This window comes from Erinaceus europaeus, chromosome 12 (genome assembly GCF_950295315.1).
Source record: "Erinaceus europaeus chromosome 12, mEriEur2.1, whole genome shotgun sequence".
Classification (NCBI taxonomy): Eukaryota; Metazoa; Chordata; class Mammalia; order Eulipotyphla; family Erinaceidae; genus Erinaceus; species Erinaceus europaeus.
Genome location: NC_080173.1, coordinates 36,040,097 through 36,067,616, shown reverse-complemented (window position 1 = coordinate 36,067,616; position 27,520 = coordinate 36,040,097). Strand labels below are relative to the sequence as shown.

Here is a 27,520-nt window from a genome sequence, read left to right as displayed (position 1 = left end):
ACATGGTATCTTCCCTTTGTGTATGGATAACCCTCTTTGCATTAACTCATTGTAATAACTTTTGAGGCACAGAGTACACATACCATATTTTCCCCAAAATATTTAATTAAGTTTTATTTATTTTGAATAGACAGAAATTGAGTGAAGGGGGAGATAGAGAGGGAGAGAGAAAGAGACCTGCAGCACTGCTTCACTGCTCTTGAACCTTCCCCTTTTAGGTGCATACTGGGAGCTTGAACCTGGGTCCTTGTACACTATGACATGTGCATTCAACCAGGTGTGCCACTGCTCAGGCCCACATGTACCATCTTTATTCCATCTTTGGCATTTAATCAAAAAGTTTAATGTCAGTTTCTCCCAGGAATATATATATATATATGTTTTTCACAGACACATTTTTGGGGGGTAGGTGGGTGAAGCAAAATGAGACGGTTACCACTGGCCATGTCAGCCCTACTCAAACATGTCCTAAATGGCTCATTGCCATTTGAGAGGCAAGAACTCAGGCAGGCAAACTGTCAAACAGCTCTTTCCCTTCTGCCTTTGCAGGCCTGCTGGTTCTTTCCAGGGGTTGCCTATGGCACTGGGCGGTCAGGGCTGCATAGGTGCAGCCGTAGATGACAGCAGCTAGCATCAGTAGGCACACAATTCCACACACAACCCCAGTAATGACCACAGTAGCCATGGCATGGCGCAGGCTGACTGGCCTGGGCTTGGGTCTGAACTCACACTCTGAGTGGCCCTCAGGGGGCCTCAGGGCAGCCTGGCGGTCAGACCCTGGCTGCAGCTGCCAGGAGGACTCCAGGTCTGGAGCAGGCCCCAGGCATGGTGGGTAAAGCTCGTGAGGGATTTTGAGAAGGTCTTCTCCCTTCCAAGTATCTGGGGACAGGCAGGCAACACCATCCGTCACTCCCCCTTGCAAAGACAAAAGCAAAAGTTGGTCACAGAGCCTAACCCAACTGTGTTCCCAAATCCTCAGCATACTACCAGGACTGGGGCAGAGGCAATGTATAAAAAACCCCTTAATCCCTCACCCCTGGAGCCAAAGAATTGAACAACCAAATTTTATGACTTGTAAGTCATAAAATTTGGATTTGTAAGTTGGCTAGATGCTAAAAGTGTCACATGAGAACCTGTTAATTATGCCCAACTGAGAATTCAGTAAACCTTCAGGTAACCTTTGTATTATAAATACTGAGGAGAAAACAATGCAAAAACTGAGGACAATGGGGCAATGGGGGCCTGCGAACAAGAGACCTTTTGTGCCAATTTTCCATGAGGAATCTCATATAAATAAGCAAAACATATACCCATTATGATGATATTATGTGACCATCCAAGACCTCCTATGTCTACCAACACTTAGACTATGTGGGAAGGTGGGATAGTTGTTGGAGTGTCTGAGGATTTAACAGTAATTTTTTTTAGTTTTAAAAAGTTCATGGGACTAAATCCAATGAACCTGACTCCTAAGGCCTTGTACCATTTTTAAGTTCAAGGGAAAAATTCCCACTAGGTTATTGGACCAGTTTCATATTTCTACCAGGTGAGTTATTACCTCAGTCATATTGACTGCTGCTCTTGTGTCTGGATGGGGGTGTTCTAGAAAGAATACTAGACTAATAGTCTATTCTGACTCTGATCATTGAGTTCTGATTGGTTTTAAACAAATAGTCTTCTCCCTTCCTTCCTTCCTTTCTTCCTTCCTTCCTTCCTTCCTTCCTTCCTTCCTTACCATAAAACAACTTATTTGTATCTGGATTAATAGATTACAAAGGACTATTAGGTAAGTTTTCATAACTTCGCTATAGTGAGTAGCTCTCATTTCAAATCACGCAGGTTATAGGTGGGCAGATCAACAATAAAATCCATTCATGCCCTGGGATATATGTTTTTCTCACTCTATTGACTTCCTCTCTCTACTTCCCCTTCTCTGAAGTCTGTGAAGTTCATTCATACAGTGACTCTCAGGGAAACCCTTTAGGAAGATAGTGCCTCACCTCCCCCAAGTCTCCCACAATGAATACCCCCTACCATGGATACTTGAGGGTCCCACTCCCATAAAGTTTCATGAAAGCAGACAATGTGAGAAGTTTCCAGCAGGCTGATCACTCATCTTCTCACCATCAGACTACAAGTCTCACTTAAGAGACTTAGAAGAAGCAAGATTCCTATCTTGAGTCTGACCATGACTTAGCTCTGTATGACACTAAGCAGCTTGACCATTGTGTGTATCAGCTTGCTCATTTGGAAAGTGAAAGAAGGAGCAGGTGATAATGAAATATGCCTGATTAGACTGCTCTGTGGAGTATGTCAAGTTCTTAGCCCAATACCTAGTCCAGATTAGATGCTCAAAGCAGCTAGCTGTGAGCCTAGATAATTTGATTACTTACAGAGATGAGAGAAGACTGAATAGTAATTACCAAACTCATGAGCATGCTTTCTCAGGGGAAACATTATTAGGCATTCACCAAAGGCACTGATCCTGGCAGCTGCTTTTTTTTCCCTTTCTTTTTTCTTTTGATATGACAGATAGTAATTGAGAGGGTATTGGGAGGGGGGCTTGAATCCGGGTCCTTGTTCATGGTGATATGTACATTCAACCAGGTGTACCACTGCCTGACCCCCCCCACCCCCACTCCCAGCCCCTAGATTGATTTTTCCCTTCCATCCCTAAAAGGCTTTTATCTTTTCTCAGCAGCTGTACCTCAAGGGACCACTGAGCAGCCACACAGAATCCCAAGCTGGCTATTCCTACTGGGTGATACTTGGAGCTAGTGATGGACATCAGTTTGCCCAAAGCTCAGCAGCAAGAGGGAGCTACATTCCAGCCCATGTTGCTTCTAGCACTCCAGACTTGAGACCTATGTCTCTTTGGTCAAGGATGCCATTCTGCAGTGAACACAAGTTTTTCAGTTTAAGCTTTTGCCATTTAGGCCAGAACACCAGAGCCAGAGGCCCTTCACTAGATGGGAACCAGTTATGTTTGCACCCTTTGAGATGAAAGATGTTTGCGGCTCCTGTTGAAGGTCAGCTTGAAAATTAGTTAATGAATGCTCTGCTATTATATTGAGAGGATTCCTGATTCAGTATCATATATTTGGGCTTGTACTGTGCTTTGACCCATTTCCTTTTGCTGCTTCCATCCAGTTTCTATAGATTCTCTATAGGTTCATGCTCTTTTCTGTTTGTTTTTTCTTTTATTTTGCCGCCAGGGTTATTGCTGTGTTTCAGTGACTATACAACTCCATCTCTACCAGCAGCCATGTATCTCTTGCCTTCTGACTCTTTATTTCTTTGTTTTGTAGCTAAAGAGAGAAATTGAGAGGGAAAGGGCAGGTAGAGAGAAAGAGAGATACCACAGCACTGCTTCACTGCTTATGATACTTCCCCACTGCAGGTGGGAACCAGGGGCTTCAACCCAGGTCCTTGCGCATGGTGATGTGTGCACTCTGCAAGGTGTGCCACTGCCCAGAGCCCCTTTCTGTTTTGACAGAGGGTGAAAGACGACAGAGAAGGAGGAACTGACAACATTGCTGCTCCATTCCACCATTCATGAAGCTTCCCCCCTTTAAAGTGGGAAATGGGCTGAAACCCAGGTCATCAGTAATAGTAAGGTGTGCACTTTACCAGGTGAGCCACCACCTGCCACCTCCTAGCCCCACCCCAATTCATGTCTGCAGTTCTGCTATGTACCTGAGTTCTAGCTCAAACATGTTGGATATATAATTGACTTCTAAAACTTGACATGCCCCAAATTGATTTACTTCCTCCCACACAGATTATTCTCCCCATTTTCATTGTAAGTTACAGGTTATCACCATTTCTTTGTGTATTCTGCAGGACCAAAGAAAAATTGGACTTCCCACAATTACTCTCTATTTTTCCTCTCCCACGCCTATCCACTAGTCCTTTCCATCTATGCAGTAATCCAGACAGCTCCTATCCTTGATCTCTTCTCACTACTCTCACTAGGCCCCAGCATCTCTTCCCTGGTTGAGAAGTCACTATCTCCTCATCACCCTCCCCTCCTTCATCCATGGCCCATGGTCACTAGAGTAACCTTTAGAGATGTAATTGGATCACAGTGTTCCCTGACTAGAATTCTCCCAGAGATTTTCATCTCACTGAAAATAACATTGCAGGCATCTCAGCCTGCCCTACACGTTCCTGTGTGATCTGGCATTGAGTGCATGTGCTGCCTTATCTTGGCTCTCACTCTAGTCCTCTGTGCTAGCCATTCTTGTCCCTTGGTCACCTTGCCTGTCAGGCTCTTGGAACGATTATCCTTGACTTAGTTCATGGTTCATTCCTTGTTGTTGTTCAGGCTATGCTCTTCTGTGTTACCTCCTTGGAGAGGCTTCCCTGCTCATCCTGTGTAAAAGGGGACCTCCAGGGGCTGGGGAGACAGCATAATGATTATGCAAAAGACATTTTTCCTGAGGCTTTGGTGTTCCAGGTTCAACTCCCAGCACCACCATATGGCAGAATTGAGCAGTGTTCTGGTTCCTCTGTCTGTCTTTATATCTATCACTCTATCTCTATCTCTCTCATAAAAATAAATACAACCAGGTGTCAGCTGGTAGCACAACAGGTTAAGTGCACATGGTACAAAGGTTAAGTGCACATGGTGCAAAGCACAAGGACCGGCATAAGGATCCCAGTTTGAGCCCCTGGCTCCCCACCTGAAGGGGGGGGGTCACTTCACAGGCAGTGAAGTAGGTCTGCAGGTGTCTGTCTTTCTCTCCCCCTCTCTGTCTTCCCCTCCTCTCTCGATTTCTCTCTGTCCTACCCAATAACAACAATAATAATAACCACAACAACCTTAAACAACAAGGGCAACAAAAGGGGAAAATAGCCTCCAGGAGCAGTGGATTCGTGGTGCAGGCACAGAGCCCCAGCAATAACCCTGGAGGCAAAAATAAATAAGTAAATAAACAAACAAATACAATTGAAAAGGGAGAGTGTGGACCCTTACTCCTCTCCACTTTCCCTGTCTGCTTCATTTTTTCTCTAGAACAAACTGCTCTCTGAATGGGGATATTTATCAGTTATCTTACATCTGTTTCTACTATCTACATGTCCCCTCCATGCTGGTAGCAGTTTTCTTGTTCACTGATTTCTTTCTTTTTCTTTGTTTGTGTTTCAGTGCCTAGGAAAGTACTTAGCACATAATATGTTCTCAAAGATAGGGATGAACGACTGAGTGAAGTCTGAAATGTAAGGACAAAGCAATGTGATGCAGAAGAAAGAATGTAGGGTTAAGAACTCAGAATCAGAATTCTCTTCTCATCTGTGCTGCTCCTCTGTGATCTTGGGCAGTGACAAACTTCTCTGGCCCTCTATTTTCTATGGATAATAGGCTAGCCTTATGTAAATAGTTTAGACTCTGTGATATTGTCTCGGTCTTAGTTTGCCAACTTTGTCCTTAGAAAACAAAGCAGCCACAGACAGTACTGAACAAATGTGCATGGCCATGTTTCAATAAAACTTTATTTACAAAATCAGGAGGTGAACCTGATTTGGCCCCTAAGCTATGGTTTGCTGACCCCTGGGTGATTTCCAGAGCTCCTTATCTTTATTGTTCTAGTATTTCTTTCTTTGCATTTACCATCTGGCTAAAGAAATAATATGTGGTTTTAGAGAAGAAGACCTATTACATTCAGTTTCAATGACAATCGTATTTGCCAAAAGGACAGGGGCAGCTGTCAAATGGTGAAGAGCAGACAAAGAGGGAACAAAGTCCCAAAGAGAGCTAGGCATGCCCCTGATTGGTATGCACTTAAAAGTTAGAATTTAATGTCACTTGGATCTGTGTAAATGTTCAGGTGGCAATGGAGTTCTTAAAGACTTGTAGTTTCCAGATAAATAAGCTAGTGTTATTGTTAGTCAAAAGCAGAATGTCAGCTACATGAATCCTACTTATACATGAAGCTCAGTGTCTGTAGAATTCACTGCTCCCAGTGGCCACTTCTTTTTCTTTCCTTCCTTCCTTCCTTCCTTCCTTCCTTCCTTTCTTTCTTCTTCCCTCCATACCTTTTCTTTTCTCCCATCCTTCTCTCCTTCTTTTCTTTTTTAAATATGTATTTATTTATTTATTCCCTTTTGTTGTCCTTGTTGTTTTATCATTATAGTTATTATTATTGTTATTGATGTCGTCATTTTTGGATAGGACAGAGAGAAATGGAGAGAGGAGGGGAAGACAGAGAGGGGGAGAGAAAGATAGACACCTGCAGACCTGCTTCACCACTTGCAAAGTGACTCCCCTGCAGTTGGGGAGCCGGGGGTTCGAACTGGGATCCTTATACAGGTCCTTGCACTTTGTGCCGCCTGCACTTAACCCGCTTCGCTACCGCCCGACTCCCCTCTCCTTCTTTTCTTATGTGACAGGCCCGAGAGAAATTCAGAGGGGAGAGGCAGATAGAGGGAAAGAGAGAAAGAGACACATTTCCCCCACTGCTTTCCTGAACAATACTGCTCATGAAGCTTCCTCCCCTGTAGTTGGGAACCAGGGTCTCGAACCTTGGTCCTTGAGCACGGTAGCATGTGCTCAACAGAGTGTGCCATCACCTGGCCCCAATAAGTACCTGACTTTAAACACTATAATGACTCACTTGTCTGTTTCTGTTTATGAAATTATACCAGTGTGATAATCCCATGCTGCCCTCCTTATAAACTCCTTAACATCCTTTCTAATGGAGAGAATGGATGCCTTTCCTTCAATACTAGTAACACCCAGCTGAGAATTTCTAAATCGAAACTACTGACCTTTGTAGATAAATTTCTCCAGCCAGAGTTTCAGACCAAGCAAGTGACAATTGCATTGCCAGAGGTTGTCCTTGAGAAGTAAAAGCCTCAAACTGGGCATGGTTTCTAGGAGTGCTCGATCCAGCTGCTGAAGCCAGTTCTGTTGAACAGCGAATATAATCAGGTTTTTCCAAGGCCCACCCAGGGATGCGGGAAGATGGCTAATGCTATTTGATGATAAATCAAGCTCCTTCAGCTGGGGAAGGGAATGGAAAAGGCTGCTTTCTAGGGAATGCAGGGAGTTCTGGGATAGGTTTAAGACCTGCAAGTGCTGAAGGCCATGAAAGACTTCTGGGGTCAGCTGTGAAAGGGAATTGTTGTACAAGTTCAAGACTGTGAGCTGCAGCATGGACTGAAAGGCATATGCAGGGAGCTGATGGATCAGGTTATCTTGTAAGTGCAGAGTTAGAGTTCTGGAAGGCAGATCAGAAGGGATGGCTTCCAGACCCTGGAGGCGGCAGTCTACAGAATGGGAAGGTGAGTGACAGCGGCACTTCTCTGGACAGCCACATGCCCCTTGGAGCAGAAAAATCACACTGGAAAGCAGGAGAAGTTCACCTGAGACAAACAGAAAAAAGATAGGAGACAGAGGAACTGGTTTGTAAGTGATACAAGCCTTAGATTGCTTTTCAATTGATTTAGATTGAGGTTCTGGCCAGCTACCATCTTCTACAACCAGGAAGGATCTCTATTACTCACCATGTTCTCTTCTTATACTCTTCTTCTTCTTCTTCCTCTCCTTCTCCTCCTCCTCCTCCTCCTCCTCCTCCTCCTTCTTCTTCTTCTTCTTCTTCTTCTTCTTCTTCTTTTTCTTCTTCTTCTTCTTCTTCTTCTTCTTCTTCTTCTTCTTCTTCTTCTTCTTCTCCTTCTCCGTCTCCTTCTTCTTCTTCTTCTTCTTCTTCTTCTTATTATTATTATTATTATTATTATTATTTATTTTGCAAAGTTAGACTGAAACAGGTATGTACCTACTATGGATAACTGCCACAAACTCTGATAAATATTATCAAAAAACTTGAAAATGATGATTCCTTAGTGAGTTGGAATTTGTCAGAATATAGGACTCAAGAATATCAAGTAGGATCATAGAAAAATGTTGGAGAGGACGGGAGAGTTTACATCATTGTAATGTTTAGCAGGTATATTTGAGGTCTGAAATATAGAAGAGCAATGATAGGGAGTTTAGCTAGTTATGAATCTTGAAGGTATCTCGAGATCAACACTGTCCAGTAGAACTTTCTCTGGTGATGAAAATGCTCTGTATCTACTGTCCATTATAGTTGCTATTAATCTATTAATTTTAAATTATGGGAGCTTGGGACACATAACTGAAGGCCTGAATTCTTTTAAATTCTTTTAAATATCGTGTTTGTATGTGTACACATGTGTGTGTGTATGTGTGTGTGTATGTGAGACAGAGACAGAGAAATTGAGAGGGGTGGGAGAGATAGAGGAGAAAGAGAGAGACACCTGCAGCCCTGTTCTATCACTCATGAAGCTTTCCCCTTGCATGTAGGCGCTGTCAGCAAGCATCTGAGTTTTTATTTATGGTTTAATTTAAAGAGCCACATGATTTTAGCAGTTATCATAGCTGTAGGAGGGAACAGAAAGTGAATCTTACATATTCTTGCATATTGATACCCATCTTTGCAAGTATAATAATTCCATATCTGATGATTGCCCCCAACTCCCTTTTTACCAAAGTGGCATCAAAATAATAGAGAGGAATTAGCAATAAAAATGCTATCAGTTTTCTATAGGCTGCCTATGCCTTTCACCTTGTTTTTTATCTTAACTCAAATAAACCATATATCACTATTAGATTTTCACATCTTTAATTGGTACCTACCAGGCTTTTCAACAGGAATTCTTTTCTCCACATCATTACTGATGTATTTCTCTAAACCTTGTAAAAAGAATGTGTAGGGATCTAGGGTTGTGGCACATCCAGTTAAGCAAACACACTACCATGTACAAGAACCTGGGTTCAAGTCCCCACTCCCCACCTGCTGGGAAGATGCATCAGGAGTGGTGAAGCAAGCCTGCAGGTTTCTAGCTTTCTCTTTCCTTCTCAATCCACCCCTTCCCTTCTCAATTTCTCTCTGCCCTAACAAACAAAGTAGAAAGAAGGAAAGGAAGAAAGAGAGAGAGAGAGAGAGAGAGAGAGAGAGAGAAGAATAAAGTGTTTTCTTGTCCCTGAAATTCTCTACTGATGTGTTTTTTGACGCTAAGAAGTTTGGAGAGTCTTCTGAAGGAGATTCTCCTCAGATTAGTTTAGCTAATGGATGCAAACAACACAAGAATAAAATGGCCCCCAGGTGCAGTGGATTTGTAATACTTAATGGCTACTATAGCAAATAGCATGTAGCACATACTTTAGGCCAGACACCAGTATAGCCAGGCTAAGTGACAAGTCAAATACACATACAGACACACACACTTCATACTGTACTACATACTTTTTTTGTTTAAATGATTTATTTATTTTAGTCAGAGTAGGAGAGAAAGAACCAGAGAGGAAGACCAGAGCACTGCTCAACACTGGCTTATGGTGTTGTTGGGGGTGGAACCTGGACTTGGGAGCTTCAGGCATGAAAGTCTTCTGCATGCATACTGTTTGATTAATAAACATACTCATCAGCATGTTTTCTTCTGCAATCTATTCTCCCCAAAACTGATGTGTCAATATGGATAAAAAGAAAGCACATTCCTACATTCGTTCCTTTTTCACTTCTGTTTTCCATGGGGAGACCATACTAATTTTAATATATATAGCCACTGACAGGCGTTTGACTTATAGCAAGCTCATTAGACATTATGCAAAAAAAAAAAAATTCCCCTGCACTAGCTTCCTCAGTTACATGTTGAAGTGGCTACAATCCCCTAGAGTCCTTCACAAGAGGCAGGGGTCTCCTTGTAAAATTCAGAAAGTATGCTGGGTTTCCATGTTCTTAGATACTGCTAGATCATTCTTTAAAGTAACTGTATTATTCCCACCTTCTTTCTTGAGATTTCAGTTTCAAAATATGGCAAGCATGTGTCAAGGCATTTTGTCAGTTTGTGAGAGGAATCCGCCAGGCCACAAAAATAATATTTAAGACTTAGGATGGTTAATTTCCTATAAAGAACATTCTTGAAAGGGTTTTTGTTTGTTTGCCTGTTTGGGGCCTTAAATAGAGAAAAATACACTGTGACTGTCACATGCACTGGAGCCTGTTTTCATGTGTCCCTGGAATTCTCCACTGATATAAGCACTGCTTTTTGGCTCTAAGGAAGAAGTTTGGAGAGTCTTCTGAAGGAGATTCTTCTCAGATTAGTTTAACTAATGGATGAAAAACAACACAATCCCCACTCCTTTTCAAAATATAACAGAGCAAACCCTTGCTTTCCCTTCTATAACATTGCAAATGATCTCTGTGACTCCTTTCAAAGCCTTCCCTTCCAAGATGAGTTGACCTTCTGCACTTTAGCTGTGCTTCTCAAGAATTAATTCTTTGCAGGAAATCAACATCTTAAACCAGAGAACATGGTTTCCCCAGAATGCATTAGTTTATTCATGCAAGACTTGGTTTTCTCAGGTTATCAACAGTTTGTTCTTTATCTTGCCCCACTGCCCACATCCCAAAGTGGATGATAAAGGACCCTGAACTTGGAGCTCTGTGTTTGTTGTGAAGTGGCCCATGCCAAACCAACAAGACAGGTGCACATCTGTGGCATGGCTGGGAAGGCTACCCCTCATTCCTCTGCCCCTAACATGCCACAAGCTTAGACCCTCCTTTCAGAGAATTTTTAAATATACATTTGTCTGTCATTTTGACAAAGGCAACTTATAAATTTGTCAGATTCCATCCCTCCTTATTTTCTTGTTCTCCCCCTAATCTCTACCCTCCCCACTCACTGGAGAGGGGCTTATTTTCTTGTTCTCCCCCTAACCCCCACCCCCCACTCACTGTTGGGGGGCTGGCTCCAATATGGTTCACTGTCATGGCAAAGCAGCACACTACCCAACTGAGCTATTTCTCTTTCAAGTAGCCCCTATCACTATTTCTCCTTCTTCTGAGTCACTAGGATATAAAGAAATCAGGGCTCACCTTTCATGGTAGAGTCTTCACGGGCTGCCTTGCTGAACCCAGACCCACGTCTCTTAACCCACAGATAAAAAAAAACTGAGGGCCTGGCAGATTCAAAGCCTGGTCCTTTCATCCATGTCGCCGGACTCCAGTCTGTGCTTTTCTTCAATGCAGAAAACAGCCGTGGCTTTCAGGAGACCAAGCATTATCCAGGCATTCCTTCCTTTGCCTCCATCTGGCTGGGATTGTTTGTCATAAGAGGATCTTTTTGACTATGCCCTCTGCTTTCTTAAAGCGTCTGCTCCCCCAGCCAGATCACCCTTGCCTCTCCCATTCAGAAGGTGAGCCCCAGAAAGAATATCCATCAACCCTCTTTGAACAGCTTTAGCCTCTAAACATGACCCCAGCACCTCAGCCTTTTTGATTATTTAATCTGCTTGAAGTCCAGGCCACCAAAATGAAACGGTCCCCTTAATCCAGCCATGGCTTCTAAATTCTGTTGACTTATGAACCATGCCTGAGCCAACTTTTGTGGGGTGGGGGGAGACACAGGACATAGCTCTTTAATCGGGGGGCTGGGCTGTAGGAGCAGAGAGGGAGTTAGCAACAGAGCCAGCAGAGTGTGTAATATGAGGACACACTGGCCTGCTGCAGGCTGACACAGTGTCTGCAGAGCACTTGTTGGGCCATCCAAGGCTTATGCAGTTCACATCTGTGGGGATTAGCTGTATTGACAGGGACCCTGATGCCCTGAAATTCCTAGCCCAGTTTCCTTGAGTGGATGTCACTGTCATTTCTCCCTGGACCCCCAGATACTGCTCAGCATCTTCTTCACTTATCCCACCCCCATATACACATACAGCTGGACTGTTTTTCCCATGTGTGAGCATGTAGAAATACTTTTCCATCTTTCATTGTTTCCCAATGCAAAGGTTCTGGTCCTTTCCTCTTTATTTATTTATTTTTTCAAAGAGAAAACCATGATACTATCGCCTCCCACCCACCCCCAACACCCTCATTCCCCAGGAGGCTCTGACATCTGTGAGCTGGGACTTTCCTTTAATTGAAGCTGTTGGGGACTTGCCAGCCAGGGATTGAGATGTGGGTGTGGGTAGCTCTCCTGGCACCTGCCAAATCTCCCCTCCCACCTGTGGAGGTACCCCCCATATCTGTGGTCAAAGCAGTTTTTTTTCTTTCTTTAATCTTTCATTTCACTTAGTTTATACTATAATGATATTATTTATGTCTTTGTTAATTTAGGATAGAGACAGAGAAATTGAAAGGGGAGGAGGAGGTAGATAGAGGGAGGGAAAGGGAGACCAGCAGCACTGCTTCACCATTCCTGACATTTCCCCTGTAGGTATGGACAAGAGGCTTGAATCCAGTTCCTTGTACATGTGTGTTCTACTAAATGAGTCATAATGTGGCCCCATCTGGGCTTTTCTTGAAGCAGGAGAATATGGAGTCCCTGGTACCCAGGAAGATAAAATAGTAGCTAAGTGTGGACCTTAAGTCAGATGGGTCTGAATGTAAGCACAGTTTTGACACTCATCAGTTCCTTCTTTCTGGACAGGTGACATGACCGCTGGGGACCTCATGCTAAGCATAGTCCTGATTAAAGAGATGATTCCTAGGATTAAATACTATATTACATGATATAGCCCAAAGTGCCTTAATACATGTTGACAATTACCCATAAGGTTGGCATCCAGGTTCTGGACATCTGGAAGCAAATGGATGTGCTTATGTTCAAAAACAGGGAGTACACTGGATCAGATCCCCACACAGGGCATAGTTTGCAAGCCCTGCTCTCCTCCACTTTCCAGTTACTACTGTCACCACCCACCTTGCCATCCAGCAGCCATGCCAGTTTTCTACCACCCAGCTGGGCAGACCCAAATACCTATAAAATAAGGGGGCTGGGAAGGATAATCTCCAGGACCTGCTCATGTCTCAAGTCTTGTCATTCTGGTCAGCATATTTGAGTTGGCTTGAATGGCTCCCTTCCTACAAAATTAATGGGGTTGTCCAGTCAAATGATTTGATTGCTTGGAGGTGATATAATAGTTGTATCTAGTAGAACTAGAGTTCACCTTACATGAACTGAAGTCTTAAGATGTTTCTAGGGTCAGGTGGTGGTGCAGCAGGTTAAGTGCACATAGCATAAAACGCAAGGACCTGAGCAATGATCCTGGTTCGAGCCCCTGGCTCCCCACCTGCAGGGAGGTCACTTCACAGGTGGTGAAGTAGGTCTGCAGATGTCTATCTTTCTCCCCCCCCTCTATCTTCCCCTCCTGTCTCGATTTCTCTCTGTCCTATCCAACAATAACAGCTGCAACAACAATAACAACAACAGTCACAGCAACAGCAGCAATGGGGAAAAGATGGCCTCCAAGAACAGTGGATTCATACTGCAGGCACTGAGCCCAAGTGATAACCCTGGAGGCAACAACAAAAAAATAAAAGGAGATATTTCTGTTGACAATAAAAGATGCCTGTGGGGACACTAGACACAAGGAAGCACACATTTATGCTAATAATGCTCTATGGTGATGTGGTCTTAGGCAGATTGCCTCTGAACCTCAGTTTTCTCATCCAAAGGATAGTACTATGTCCCTGGATACTGGGAAGACTATGGATCATAGGACAAAAGATGTACTGGGTTGGTGGAATAGATGATTGAACATGATGCCTTCTATTAGTATGTGTATTCTTGTACCTCAGAGGGTCTATGCTGGCTGCTTCCAACTAAAATAGGAATCTTCTAGAAATAAGCAAAGAAACACCATAGTGATGGATTATAAGAGCAATGACTCATTGCCCAAAGTGTTCTTTGACTCTGTCTTTCTTCTGCTGACTCTAAGTGGCATTTGAAAGATAGGAATTGCAGTCTCCGACTGCAATTATATTCCTGTACTCAGAGATTTGGCCAATTCATTCCTTCTAACTTCACTTTGAAAACAGAGGGTATATGTGATCTGCATGCCAGTGTCTGAATGCCTTCTCTCTCCCACTCTCTTTTGTGAGCCAGACCTGAGAAGTACAAGGTAACTCTGTATGTGAGCCAGTAATTTCAGAGAAGTACCCAATCTCTGATCAGATCACCCCACTTTCAAGAGGGGAGGACACTACTGTGAGGGGTTCCTAGCACCCCGATCTGGTCTCAAATGCAGTACCCCACATATTGGAACATGCTTCAGATACACCGTCAGAGTAGTATTTGTGTGGACTCTTAACAATGATTTCAAAACTGTCCTAGCTTCCATCTATTTCCTATGTATTCACTTCCTGTATGCTTTCCCCTTTATATGCTTTATAGTATAAATTGGCCCATTTAGCATGTACTTCCCATCCAGAGAATAAATAATTACGAGTAAGAATTGATTATTTCTGGAAGTCAGGAGGTAGCGCAGCAGGTTAAGTGCATGTGGCGCAAAGCGCAAGGACCGGTATAAGGATCCGGGTTTGAGCCCCTGGCTCCCCAACTGCAGGGGCGTCACTTCACATGTGGTGAAGCAAGTGTGCAGGTGTCTTTCTTTCTCTCCCCCCTCTGTCTACCCCTTCTCTCTCCATTTCTCTCTGTCCTAACAATGACGACACCAATAACAACAACAATAATAACTACAACAACAATAAAAAACAAGGGCAACAAAAGGAAAAAAATTAAAATAATAAAATCTTAGAAAAAAAGATTTAAAAAAATTATGTTTTCTTGAAATCCAGGAAACCTAAACAGCTCTTTCTCCCAAGTAATTCTAAACAGTTATTTTAAAAAGAATAAATCAGAGCTAAATATACTCACCTGGGATCATAGTCACAATAAATTGTTCAGTGAAATGAAACAATTTGAAAAAGAATGCATTTTCCATAATTTTTATTTATGTTGGAAGAAAATTGTCTAGATGTGTGCCTTGGAAACAGAAAAGTCATAGGTGTTGAAGAGATGAAAGGTTTCTGTCTACACATTTTATTTACATTATCTCATGTAAAGCTGACAGCTCATTATTCTATAAGCTTAAAATACCTTCTCTTATTTCTTCCTATATTTTTTATACTACTACATAATATAAAAAAAAGTCACTAAAGCAATATTGAATGCTGACTGAGTGGATGAAAATAGAAGCACAGAGAACTTAGTCACTTGACCAAGGTGTCAAATTTGCTGCAAATAGATAGATGGATTGTAAATACCCACATCACTATTTCTCTGGTAACCACCAATGTGTTTTTTGTACCTACATGGTTTTTTTTTTTGTTTTATTTGTGCACTGATTTTTGTTTCTTAGTTTTCTACAGATGAGTGAAGTCTTACACATGATTTACTTCACCTAGTGTAATACCTTAAAGTTCAATCCATATTGTCAGAAATGACAATGTCTCACTTTTCTGATGGCTGAATAGTATGCAGATGCACATCTTTATCCATTTATCTTTGCATGGACACTTCACTTACTTACAAATCTTGGTAGCTGCAAATCAAACTTGAAGGGACATAGGACATGTATATATATTTTCTAATTGTCATTTTCATATTCTTTGGATACTCAGGAGTGAAATCACTGAATCTTGTGGAATTTCCATTCTAAATTTGTTGAGGAGTCTGCATTCTGATTCCATAGCTGTCACATATGTTTACATTCCTACCAGCCATGTACGGGCATTCTTCTTCCTCTGCAGCCTCTAGACTCTTATTTCTTGTCTTTTTGACAAGAGCCATTCTAACAGATATGAGATAATAGTGATTTTAACTTAAATTTCCCTTATAATAAGTGATCATGAACATCTTTCTATGTACCTGTTGGTCATCAGTATTTGTTTTCTTGATTTTGGTCATCATAGGGCTGACTTTTTCAGGCAGAAAGGGGGGAAAAAGATACTGAGAAAGGCAAAGACACCATAGCACTAAAACTTCTTCCAATGTTATGGGGGTTGGAGTGAACATCAATATATCTTCTGTGGAGAAATGTCCATTTATATCCTCTGCACATTTAAAAAAATTTTTTTATTTATAAGATGGAAACATTGACAAGATCATAGTATAAGAGGGTTTTCACACATTGGCAACCCCCAGAGCTCCCTCTCCGATCCCTTCCCTTGATAGCTTCCCTATTCTTTATTCCTCTGGGAGTATGGGCCCAGGTTCATTGTGGAGTACAGAAGGTAGAAGGTCTGGCTTCTGCAACTGCTTCTCTGCTGAACATGAGCATTGGCAGGTTGATCCATGCTCCCAGCCTGTCTCTGTTTTTCCCTAGTGGGGCAGAGATCTGGGGAGGTGAGGCTTCAAGACACGTGGTGGGGTCCTCTGGCCAAGGAAGTCTGGCTGGCATCATGGTATCATCTGGAGCCTGGTGGCTGAAAAAGTTAAGTTATATGCAGAACAAATTTTTGACTAATCATGAACCTAAAGGCATGAATATTGCAGATGAAGATTGGGGTCTTCATTTTGGAAAAAGCTAGTAGGTCTCTTTTAGGTATATTCCAGAGGGCCCATGACTTTACTAGTTTTTGCCTGAGCCTGACATCTAATATACAGGTGGACTTCTGCCCATTTTTTAATTGAATTATTTTTTTCTCCATTTTTTATGTTTGTGAGTTCATTTTATATTTTAGACATGGTCTCTTATCTAGATGTATGATTTTTAAGTGTTCTCTCTCATTCAATAGGTCGACTTTTGATTTTGATGAATTCTTTCACTATACAAAATTCTTTTAGTGTGCTCTAGTCCTGTGTTTACTTTTTGTTTCCTCTACTATTGGGGTCAAATCCTGAAAGACTAAGACTGAAGTCAAATCGCATACGATCTTTTTCTATATGCATTTTATAGTTATGTCTTTAATCCAATTTTTAAAAAATCTATTTTTTAATTTTTGTTTATTCACTTACTGGATAGAGATAGAGGTAAATCAAAAGTGAAGAGGAAGATAGAAAAAAAAAGAGAGAGTGACACTTGAAGCAGTGCTTCACCAGTAATGAAGGTTTTATTCTGCAGTTGGGGGCTGGGGGATTAAAGCAGGGTCCTTATACATGATAATGCATATGCCAACCAGTTGTGCCACCATCCAGTCCTTTAGGCCATTTCAGATTACTTTTTATATCTGGTATCTGATAGTGGTTAATCTAATTTTTTGGTATATGTGTATCCAGGTTTTCCAATACTTTTTTTGGTGGTGGTGGGGTTGGTGGCTAATAGTTAACAGTATAGTTGTTGACATGTGGGTATAATTTCTCATTTCCCAGTGATAGGTGTCTACAAAATACTCTCATCCCCAACTTAGTTCCTTTTCCATCATATACCAGGACCTCAAAACACTCACCCCTCCCCTTCTTCCTAAAAGTTCTTTACTCTGGTGCAATATACCAAACCCAGGCCAAGTTTTACTTTGTGTTTTCCCTTGCTGCCATTTCTTAAGTTCTGTGTATCAGCAAGATCATCAGGTATTCATCCTTCTCTTCTTGGCTTATTCTCCTGGGGAAGGTAGGAGAGAGAGAGAGAGAGAGAGAGAGAGAGAGAGAGAGAGAGAGAGAGAGAGAATAGAGACACAGACAGGAAACACACCACTGCAACAAAACTTCATCAAGAAGCACCCCCTGCTGTTGTCCATGGTGCTTCCATATGGTGCCAGCACTCAAATCTGAGCCCTCACACAAAACAACGTGTGAGTTCTACTGGGTGAGCTATCACTATTTCCTGCATTTTTCTTTCCATTCACCTTGTACTGTCAAGATTAGGGCAATTCTGCACTTCACATTGTAATGACTTCCCAACCTCCACTTCAGTACTTGGTTTGCCTATAAGCCTGACTATACAGTGTTCAAGATGCATTTTGGATAAGTCTGATTAAATGTAATTAGTGAGCTCGTGAGGTTGATGGAATAAACATAGACAGATGCTGGTTGATATAAAATAATGAAAGAAACAAAAGGATTCAGAAATATGGCAGCTTAAGAAGTCTGGCCAAGGCCTCACAATGACACGTTGTTTTACTTAGTTTTTTGATTGGCTACTTTTGTCCCTACCCCAAGAGCATAAATTGGAATCAAATTCATGTTCATGTTTGACTGTTTACTCATGTTACACTTGAAATGAATATTCTGTTACATTCTCTTTGGTGAATTTTTATTTGCTTTTGTGCTTTTACTGTAACACAACAGTCCAATATCTGTAAAAGATGACAATATGTTTTTTATATTTTCAAGTTAGAACTAAATGTACATACTTGGGATGCAATAATGAATCTGTAGGGTATTTCTTTCTCTTTAAGGTTTTCCTATATGTCAGCTCTTTGATGCAAAGAACCTGAAAATTTGCTGGAAAATATAATTGTCTCAGACAGGACTTATATTTTAACTCACGAGTTCCGGTCCCTTCTCAGTATTCCAACCCTCCATGTGTCAGATTTTTTTTTTCTCTTTAGAATAGTATCCTTGTTGAAAGCATGGAATCTGAGAGCATCTCACTTCCAGTTCAGCCTTTCACAGTTAATGGCTGTGTGGCTTTAAATAAATAATCTAATCTCTATGATCGTCAGTCTTATCATCATACAGAGGAACCCAACTGGTGATTTGCTGTGAGGAGTCTGAAATTTCTGGATGTAAGCATCTTAGCAAAAATACCTTTGCTCATAGCAGCACAACACACTGTATCTTCTCTGCAACTGTGTGTCTTGTACCAACTAGAAAATTAAATTGCATCAAGTGGCATTTATCTGTTGGGAATAAAAGCAACTGAGTCCCAGGGAGCATTTTACTTATAGGTAGGACTTTGTTCACCACCTTTGCAGATTCTGAGTCAGGCCTTGACCTCAACTTAGCTGTCATCTCACTAAGGGTGTTCTGCACCTCAATCTACAAACTCTGCTTGTCAGTTACACGCTCCCATAACCCAAGGAGAGTTGACTTTGATGCAGCTTCTACCCAGATTCACAACAGACAGCTTCACATACTAGTTCATTTTCAGTGGCCCATCCTTGCATTGAATCCCAGGAAACCTGCAGTAGACTGCCTACTATGTGCCAGTGTAGTTGTTTTGAGAGATTTACCTACTTCTCTCTCCCTTCCTCAGTCACTGCTGGTCAGAGGCCCTTTCCCCCATCCTGGCGTAATTAGAGAGAGCATGCAGTCATTTCCCCAGGGCTGTTTAGCTTTCATCATAAAGCATGACTATCGGAGTTTGGAGGTTGATAGGAGTGGAAACATTTGTGTTCAACAAGCAGGCTCCTTCATGTGTTGTCAACATTTCATTTGTGATTCTAATGAGGACCGAGGAGAAAATAAACTCAGGCTAAGGCTTTCCACTGCCTGCAGCTGATGTTTATACTTTTCTATCCATGGCCCCAAGTTGCTCCTACCACAAAGACATTTGAAAATACAGCTGTGTGCTGCCACCACTGCTCTGGCAAAGCTAAGACGGCTCCAGTCCCTGACCATGGGTGGTGCAGCTGGATATTTCTTAGGGTATGTTGGTTGGTGCTTGAAATTATTCCTGAAGGTGAAAACACACTTGTGCTAAATTAGGGTTCACTAGAGGGACTCTCAAACACACCGCCTCTCTTGTCTCATTTCTTTAGACAATCCTGTACTGCCTTTACCTAACAGAGTTAAACAGTGAATCTTGGTGAAATTCCACCAGTAGTTCAGGATCACACTTATACACCTGACTTCAAAGCTTTTTTACTATGTTATTCTTGGGCTCTTCTTAATGCTCCCAGCACCTTTTCCTTTGCACGAGGGAAAAGATTAAGAGCCTAAAAAGAAGAAAGGGAGGGGCAGGCAGTAGCACAACCCTGTTGACACCCACATAAACATGCACAAGGAACTGGGTTCAAGTCCCTACTCCCCAGCTGTAGAAGCAAGCTTCACAAGTGGTAAAGCAGATATCTCTCTTTCTTTTTCCCTCTCCCTTCAATTTCTCTCTGTTCAATCTAAAAGAAAAAGAAAAAATGGACACTGGGAGCGGTGGAGTCATTGTGTAGGCATAGAACCCCAGTGATAACTGTTGACAATAAAATTAGAAGGAGGAGAGGAAGAGGAAGAAGAAGAATAAAGAAAGGAGGGAAGGAAGAGAGGGTAGAAGAAAGGAAGGAAGGATGAAACAGATGTGTTGGGAATAACCCAGTTACCCCAATCCAATAAGACATTTTCCCTTGTTGGTGCCCATTGCTCATCACTTTCTGAGACCAAGGGACAGGAACAGAGGAAATCCCATCCTCTGATGTGGCTTCGGGCTGAGAGAAGTGTTCTGGGGCCGGAGTTGAGAAAAACCGGACACTGTAGAGAGTTAGCACTAATCCAGTCCATCCCCAGAACAACCTGATCAGTCAGATCTTGGACACATTTGTCATGGTTGCTCCCTGTTCAGAAGCCGCCCCCACAGGCCCGCCCTCTTCCCTGACTGGGCAGGAAGAAGAGAACTGCCTTTGATCTGCAGACTGGTAGCAGGAGGCACAGGACATTGCGGGGGCCTGCTCTTGCTCCTCCATCTTCTAGGCCAGTGTTTGGGCAGCACCTAGAACAAAGCCACTTTGCCACGGTCACTTTTAAACACCCAAGCTCTAAACAGAGTATGACCTGAGAGAAAGTCAAGGTGGAATGGCAGCTCCATGCACACTGAGGATGTCCAGGCCAGAATGCAGAAGAGAGACCACAGGGACTCTCGGGTCTGAGTAGAAGTTCATTTCCAAAAGAGAACAGAAGACAAAGAGGAGGGAGCTGACCTGACAGCCCTGGGCAGATGTGATCAGGAAGGAACCACATGCCCTCCATATTTGTTTCCAGTCTTAGTCCACACCGCACCTGCTGCATTCTTCTTCTTCTAGCTTTTGCCCTTCTTCCGTAGCCAGTCAACAGCGTCAGGTTGAGCCTGATGTAAAGTTTCGAGACCTCCTTTGAATCTGGAGAGGTGGCAGTCGTTGACTATGTGGGTCATAGTCTGTCTGTAGCCGCAGGGGCAGTTTGGGTCGTCTCTGGCTCCCCAGCGATGGAACCTGCTGCATAAAAAGATACCACAGAGCTAGACACAAGTCATCTCCCTTTTGAGCTTGGTTCATGATTGAATAAATAAGATAGGTAGCTTTAGGGGATGGTCACTGATTTCTTTGTATCTTCCTTCAGAAAGAAACTTTTTTTTTTTTTTAGTTATGTAATCTAGTAGGTAATATATGTCTTCTCAAAACATATTGACTTCCCTGTAGCAGAGTCTGCTTGGATGTATTCAAATACAGTTCACTACACTCAGGTTACAGCCCAGTGCCTAATGCTGTACAATTCCTTGCTGCTATTATTATTTTTTTAAGCTCCACCAGCATCTTAGACGCAGAGTTCTGGGCCATATGTTTTCTATACTTTCAGAGTGAACCCTGACTTGGGTCTGTAAAACCCCCTCTCTGCCCATGTCTATAGTTATATAGTGTGGTGTTTTCCAAAAAGTAAAAACAATAAAAATAAAATTTTGCTATAGGCAAGTTGCAGCCTGTAGACTTCTAGAAGTAAACTATTCTGACAAAATGGGTGTGAATAAAACAAAAAAAGAAAGAGAGAAGAAAAGAAAAGAAGCAAACAAGATTGTTTTTATAAAAAACTTGTTTCTTGGACATCACTTCTGCATTTATTCTATGTTTTCTATTATTGTTTCTTTATTATCAACTCTTTCAGATAGGGGATTTATCAAATTTTGGTAGATTTTTTCTGGAACCCACATGCCAAAGTGGTGTGTGTTTATACACAATGCATTTGCTTCTCTAGCAAGGAGCCAGAGGCGTCCAAATGTTTTCATTTTGTGAAATAAATGGTTAGAACCATAAATGCCGATCCTCTTAACAAGACTAACTTTGTCATTTAATAAGGGAGATTATTTCATAGATTTAAAACCAGTTAACACATTTAAAACTTGATAAGACAAGGCAATCCTGGTATGTTTCCTGTTCTCCAGTGATTAAAGCCAATCGGACGCCGGGTGAGGGGAGGTTTTTCATGGTACGAAGTAATGCCGTGAATGTTTCTCCTGGTAATGCAATTAGGAAATATTGGCCCCAGCTAATGTAACTTAAACAAAACATGTTGTCCTCGTCAAACTTGTTCAAGTTGTTAAACAGGCAAAGCCTTGTCCAAAAAGTTAAAAAACAGGGGCATATAGTGTTTCCATGGAAACTCTGTTAAAATACTGATTTGTGGATATGATCATAATCAGCCCCATAATCTAATATGACTGAATTAAATGAAAAAGAATCTCAGTTATGAAGTAAGCCCCCTGTGTAAGAGTATTCTTGCACATGCAGAAAACATATGGCTCTTGACGGACATGATTTTGAAACTACTTACTGGCACAGGGATGGAGTTCTTAAGACTCTAGTTCTGTCGTTTTTTTTTTTTTTTCATTCCCTCCCACCATTGATTGTTGATCATTTTTATAATGCTGAGATTATGTGGGTGAGTAGTCAATAATGTCTCAATGACATTTGGATTTTTTAAAAATATATATCACTGCTTTCCACACAACACCCCACATTGTCTGTGCTGTCTTGTCTGACAAGAGGTGGATTGTCACATTTAATGCTTGATGTGATGCCACAAGATTAAATTTTATTAAGGTAATAATTTCTTCCTGTTAATGGCATCTTGGGAAAGTTCTAGGTGTGTGGTTGCAAATGAATGTGTTTGACCTCTAGAGGAAAAGGCACTGAGCCAAGGACTAGGGTCAGTGTCCCTGGGACCTGAGCAGTGGCTTTAAGGACACAGGCTGGCTGCCTGCCACATAATCCTCTGCTCAGTTTACACCTGTCTGGGCTGTAGTAAAGATGGAAATGGCTCACCATGGGATCAGCTTCAGCCTAGTGGAATGGAAAAAATAGCTGTCTTTTAGTAAATAGATGTAATTTATTTGGAAACCCTTCCAACCAGAGATGATCTCAGGTGGTATTCATGGGATCAATTTCCTTTGTACAGAAATATGTTCCCAATCAAGTCCAGATTTCAGATAAGATTTAACATGTGATTGTCAGCCAGAGCCTGACACTCATCTCTACTATAGCCATGGCCTTCCTGGACATTTGTAGAAAGACTTTGATAATAGTTACATGTGAAGGCACTACTGTGCTGGTGTGTCCACACATCTCCATGGTCCCCACTGCATGAGCTATGATGGGTCTCAAAGATCTCAGAGGTTCATTTTCTGGGTCAGGATGTGCTAAGGAGAGTCAGAATCAAAGATTCAGAACCTGAATCAAGATGGAAGACTGGGTGCTCCCCAGACTATCTTATCCACTTGCCAGAGTGCTGCTGCTTCTAGCTATTCATACCTGCTTACTGAGACTGGGGCAGAAATAAGCAAAGGGAAAGACTCAGTTGAATTTGGCACTAGGAATTTTTTTCTAAATATTTTTATTTTATTTATTATTGGACAGAGGCAGAAAGAAATTGAGAAGGGAGGGGGTGATAGAAAGGGAAAGAGACAGAAGGACACCTGCAGACCTGCTTCACCACTGTGAAGCTTCCCCCCTGCAGGTGGGGACCAGGGGCTTGAAACTGTGTCCTTGCACTCTATAATGAGTGTGTTTAACCAGGTGTGCTACTGCCTGTCCCCGGTGCTAGGAATTTGAGTCTGTTGGGTTTTGTGTTCTATTTCTTTTTTTTTTTTTTAATTTCCTTTTGTTGCCCTTGTTGTATCGTTGTAGTTATTATTGATGCCGTTCTTGTTGGATAGGACAGAGAGAAATGGAGAGAGGAGGGGAAGACAGAGGGGAATAGAGAAAGATAGACACCTGCAGATCCGCTTCACAGCTTGCTAGGCGACTCCCCTGCAGGTGGGGAGCCGGGGGCTCGAACCGGGATCCTTCAGCCAGTCCTTGTGCTTAGCACCACTTGCGCTTAACCCGCTGCGCTACAGCTGGACTCCCTGTGTTCTCTTTCTAATTGACTTGGTTCTGTAGCAAATTCATATAAGAACACAGTTTTTAAAAGTTAATAGGACCTAAGAGATAGCTTACCAGGTAGGTACTTGCCTTGCAGTGTGCATGATCTAGGGTTAAGACCCAGCACAAGGGAGATACTATATGCTGTAGTCTTTGCTGTCAGTCTTTGTCTCTGTCTTTGCCTTTGTCTCTGTATCTCTACATGAAAAAGCTCCCCAGAGTAGTGAAATTATGCATGTTTGACACCTAGCTATACACACACACACACACACACACACACACACACACAAGATTCAGTAGTACTAAAATTGCTTACAAAGAATAAAGGCCAGTCTGACCCACTTCTCTGTCTGCTCCCAACTTCTAGTCTAGAAGCAATGAATTCCACTGTTTTTAGCATCTCTTTCTCATTAGCAAGTTGAGATCACTGGGTCTTATTTTATTCCAGACATTACTTATTCACTTCCTTGAATACACGGTGCTATGGAATTTTTTTCCCCATGTGTTTCATCAGTCATTTCAAATGTCTATTATTATTCTTCTAGATATGCAGCATTTCTTTTCTTACACAATTCTTGTACTTTCCTCCATACTGCTCCAGACTGGACAATTGTTCTCCCATTCTACATGTTTTCTACACATCTCCTCAGATACCCAACTTCCTTTTATTCCCCTGACCCAATTCCTTATTTTGCTCACAAACATTCTGTATGAATTTTTCTAAAAAAGGAGAGATAGAACTGCTTTCATCTTTTTAGCTCTGAAAATGCCTTACTCCCTTTCCAATAGAACTTTTACCTGTCTACGTAGAGAATTCTACCCAAAGGTCATTTTCCTTCTGAACTGTGAGGCCAGTGCCCCATTAATTGTCTTTTGCTTTTCCAAGAAATAGTGTTGAGACATGAGATGTCATGCTGATTCTGGGTCTTCTGGTATGACCAGATTTGCTCCTCTCCATCTGGAAACATATAGAATGTACATCTACTCAAACTGTTTCTAAAACTTGTGAGAACTGTGGTGCTTATCATTGGGAGGTGGGAGCATAGGAACACAGCTTTGGTGGTAGATATTGTAATCTTACAATCTTATAACCTACTATTAATCACAAATAAAAAATGAAAAACAAACAAAAATATGTGATTATATAAATAAAACCATCACTGAGATCAAGATAGAAATGATGGTGCTAAGTGAAATAGGAAGATAAAGACTGGATGATTTCACTCATAAGTAGACTATTAATAGCTATAACAAGCAGAGTTGCAAAAGAAAAAGAAAATAATTACCAAACCATCTTAGACTTTGTGAGAAGTGTGGTGGATACCAGAGTGGGGTAGAGGCACAGGAAGGACCTCAGTGGAAAGTTCAGTGATATATGTGTCTGTGGGTGTGGAGCTACCATCCCCTGATATCTTGTAATTTTTCAGATCACTAATAATAATAATGCCACCACCCCCCAAACCAACACACATTGATGTAGATGTGCCAGGAGCCTCTCAGTTCTTCAGGTTTCCACCTCAGAGCCTCAACTTCAGATGTCCCTTTACCCTTTTTGTGGCCCACTAAAACCCTACCACTACTGGAATTTAAAGGGCTTTTTCTCATGACCCCTAGCACTGAGGTCCTATGTCCCTATTTGTGCTCTCACATCACCCTGCACATGTCTCTGAGATCACTCACAGTGGTCACAGCTTGTGGGTTCACTCAGAAATATTAAGCCCTGGGAACTCCTGAGCACTGCCATTGATGCCCTTCCCTAGGTCCCTGGCACAAGAGAGATTCAATCAGTGTATGCTGAATGAAGGGACTTGGAAAAAAGTGAATGGCAGAAGCAATGTGAGGAACCTTTGATAGCAGGAAAGATGCACTGTCTTAGAAACGGCCCTTCCAGTGGATAAGAAGCTATCTAAAATTTGATTTAGCAAAGGAAAGTAACAGGTTCACCTACACAAATGCCTTGTATCAGAATATCCAGTAATAGTGGGGACACACACCTTCATGGGAATTAGCTTCAAACCCAGGGACAAGGAGGAACAAGTCTTCTGTCTCACATTAAATAAGCACATGTGAATAGTCCCACACTGAAAAAAAATAATTGAAACAGAGAAAGACATAGACAGTAAGAAATGCAACTTTGAACACAGTTGCAGTTTACTGAAACAAAATCCCAAGGCTAACTGGTCCCAAACAGAGATTACTCTTAAGCACCAAACTCCAGTGTAAATGTAGCCGAAATTATAATACTGTATTGATAAAAATAAAATGATTAAGCATTATGAGAGATTAATCTGTGCATATGACCGGAGTGAGTTTACACTGATCAAAGTTAACTGCAGAATCATAGGAGGCAGGGAATTGCCAGATCTTTGCTGTGGCCAGCTTTCAACACCAAAGGATTAAGGAGGATTTCAGTGTTTTGTTGCAGAAGAGGGAGAAGGAGAGGAAGAGAGGGAGGAAGAGGAGGAGAAGGAGAGGGGCAGAGAGAGGAGAGAGAGAGAGAGAGAGAGAGAGAGAGAGAGAAACTAGATAGTTCCAAAGGGGGTTGTGTATCTGAGCACCTGTTACTGGACAGGACAGTAAATCCTTGACTCTAGGAGGCAGAAAGGTCCTGATTAATCTCGAGCTACTCCTATGTAATAGCTTTTCATGCTCGACCACTTTGTAACTCCAGAGCTAACAATCTTGAACTTGTGAAATGTACCAGACACTAGGCTAAATCCAGTTTTACTGTCACAGCTTTCATGACTGAACAGAGGCCCTCCATGCTGTATTCAGATCCTGAGCCTGTTACTCAATTCTGTCTCTCAGTGTTTTTAGTAGGTTAAGAAACAGAAAAAGAGTGGAGTGATTTTCTAAGGCAAAATTACACACTATATTAAAAAGGAGCCCAAGAGGTATTAGGTAGGATATGTCAGAGAAGGAGGAGAGGCATTAGAGTTAGGTTGGGATGCCACTCCAGGGTAGGGCTTTGCAAGAACTACTGAGACCTTTTCTCTGAGACTTGCAAAGGAGGCTGGACAGTGGTGGATTCAACAGAGCACACATTACCATCTGTGGTGACCCCAGTTCAAATCCCCCAGTCTCAACTTGCAGGGGGGAAATTTCATGAGTGATGGAACACTGCTATAGGTGTCTTTCTCTCTTTTTATTCTTCTCATTCTCTTTCTTTTCTGTTACTCTCAGTCTCTATCAGAAAAGAAAGGATTAAAAAAAAAAGTAGGCCACTGAAAGTCATTGAATTATCATGTGGACATTGAACCCCAGTGATAAATTGGATGATGATGATAATAATGATGATGATGATGATAACCTACATGGTATCTATGAATAGCATCCCAGATCCATAGTCATCTGAGTCTTAGAGAATACTCCCATCTCCAACATCTGGAGCCCTATTTATAGTGCAGAGGTGATGGGCCTCAACAGTGAGCAGAGCACATTTTTATTCTAGCTTTATACTGTGGAAATGAGAAGTTTTGACTCTAACCATCAGGTCTTGGTTCTGGCAATAGAAACTACTCCAGGAATTACAAGTTTTAAGGAGTCAAATACAAGAAATCAGAAGCTTTGAGTTTGAATAGAATGAGGAGCTATGCTAAAAGGCATTGAATCATCTGGTTTTCTTTTTTCCCCCTTCTTCTTTTCTTTTCCTTTTAGTTTATATATATATATATATTTTTTTTTTTTTAAATTTTTTACCAGAGCATTGTTCAGCTCTGGGTTATGGTGGTATAGGG

At 41.9% G+C, this 27,520-nt stretch overlaps 2 protein-coding genes across 4 annotated transcripts in view; one reads left to right on the top strand and one right to left on the bottom strand.

The window, feature by feature from the left end:
• Positions 1-27,520, top strand: part of CACNA2D3 (calcium voltage-gated channel auxiliary subunit alpha2delta 3) — a 1,089,122-nt gene that overhangs the window by 920,376 nt on the left and 141,226 nt on the right. The gene's annotated exons all lie outside the window — the stretch shown is intronic.
• LRTM1 (leucine rich repeats and transmembrane domains 1) lies at positions 83-11,430 on the bottom strand. Its single transcript, XM_060203107.1, has 3 exons — positions 10,899-11,430; positions 6,769-7,365; positions 83-915 (listed from the first exon to the last, which is right to left on the bottom strand). The coding sequence occupies exons 1-3, from the start codon at positions 11,008-11,010 to the stop codon at positions 503-505; spliced, it is 1,122 nt and encodes a 373-aa protein (XP_060059090.1). The 5' UTR covers positions 11,011-11,430; the 3' UTR covers positions 83-502.

Coding starts and splice junctions, on each gene's coding strand:
- LRTM1 (XM_060203107.1), bottom strand. CDS start 11,010: ATGAAAGGACCAGGCTTTGAATCTGCCAGGCCCTCAGTTTTTTTTTAT. Junction 7,366..10,898: donor TGAAGACTCTACCATGAAAG/GTGAGCCCTGAT, acceptor TGTTTGTCTCAG/GTGAACTTCTCCTGCTTTCC. Junction 916..6,768: donor GGAGAAATTTATCTACAAAG/GTCAGTAGTTTC, acceptor TGTCTTTGCAAG/GGGGAGTGACGGATGGTGTT.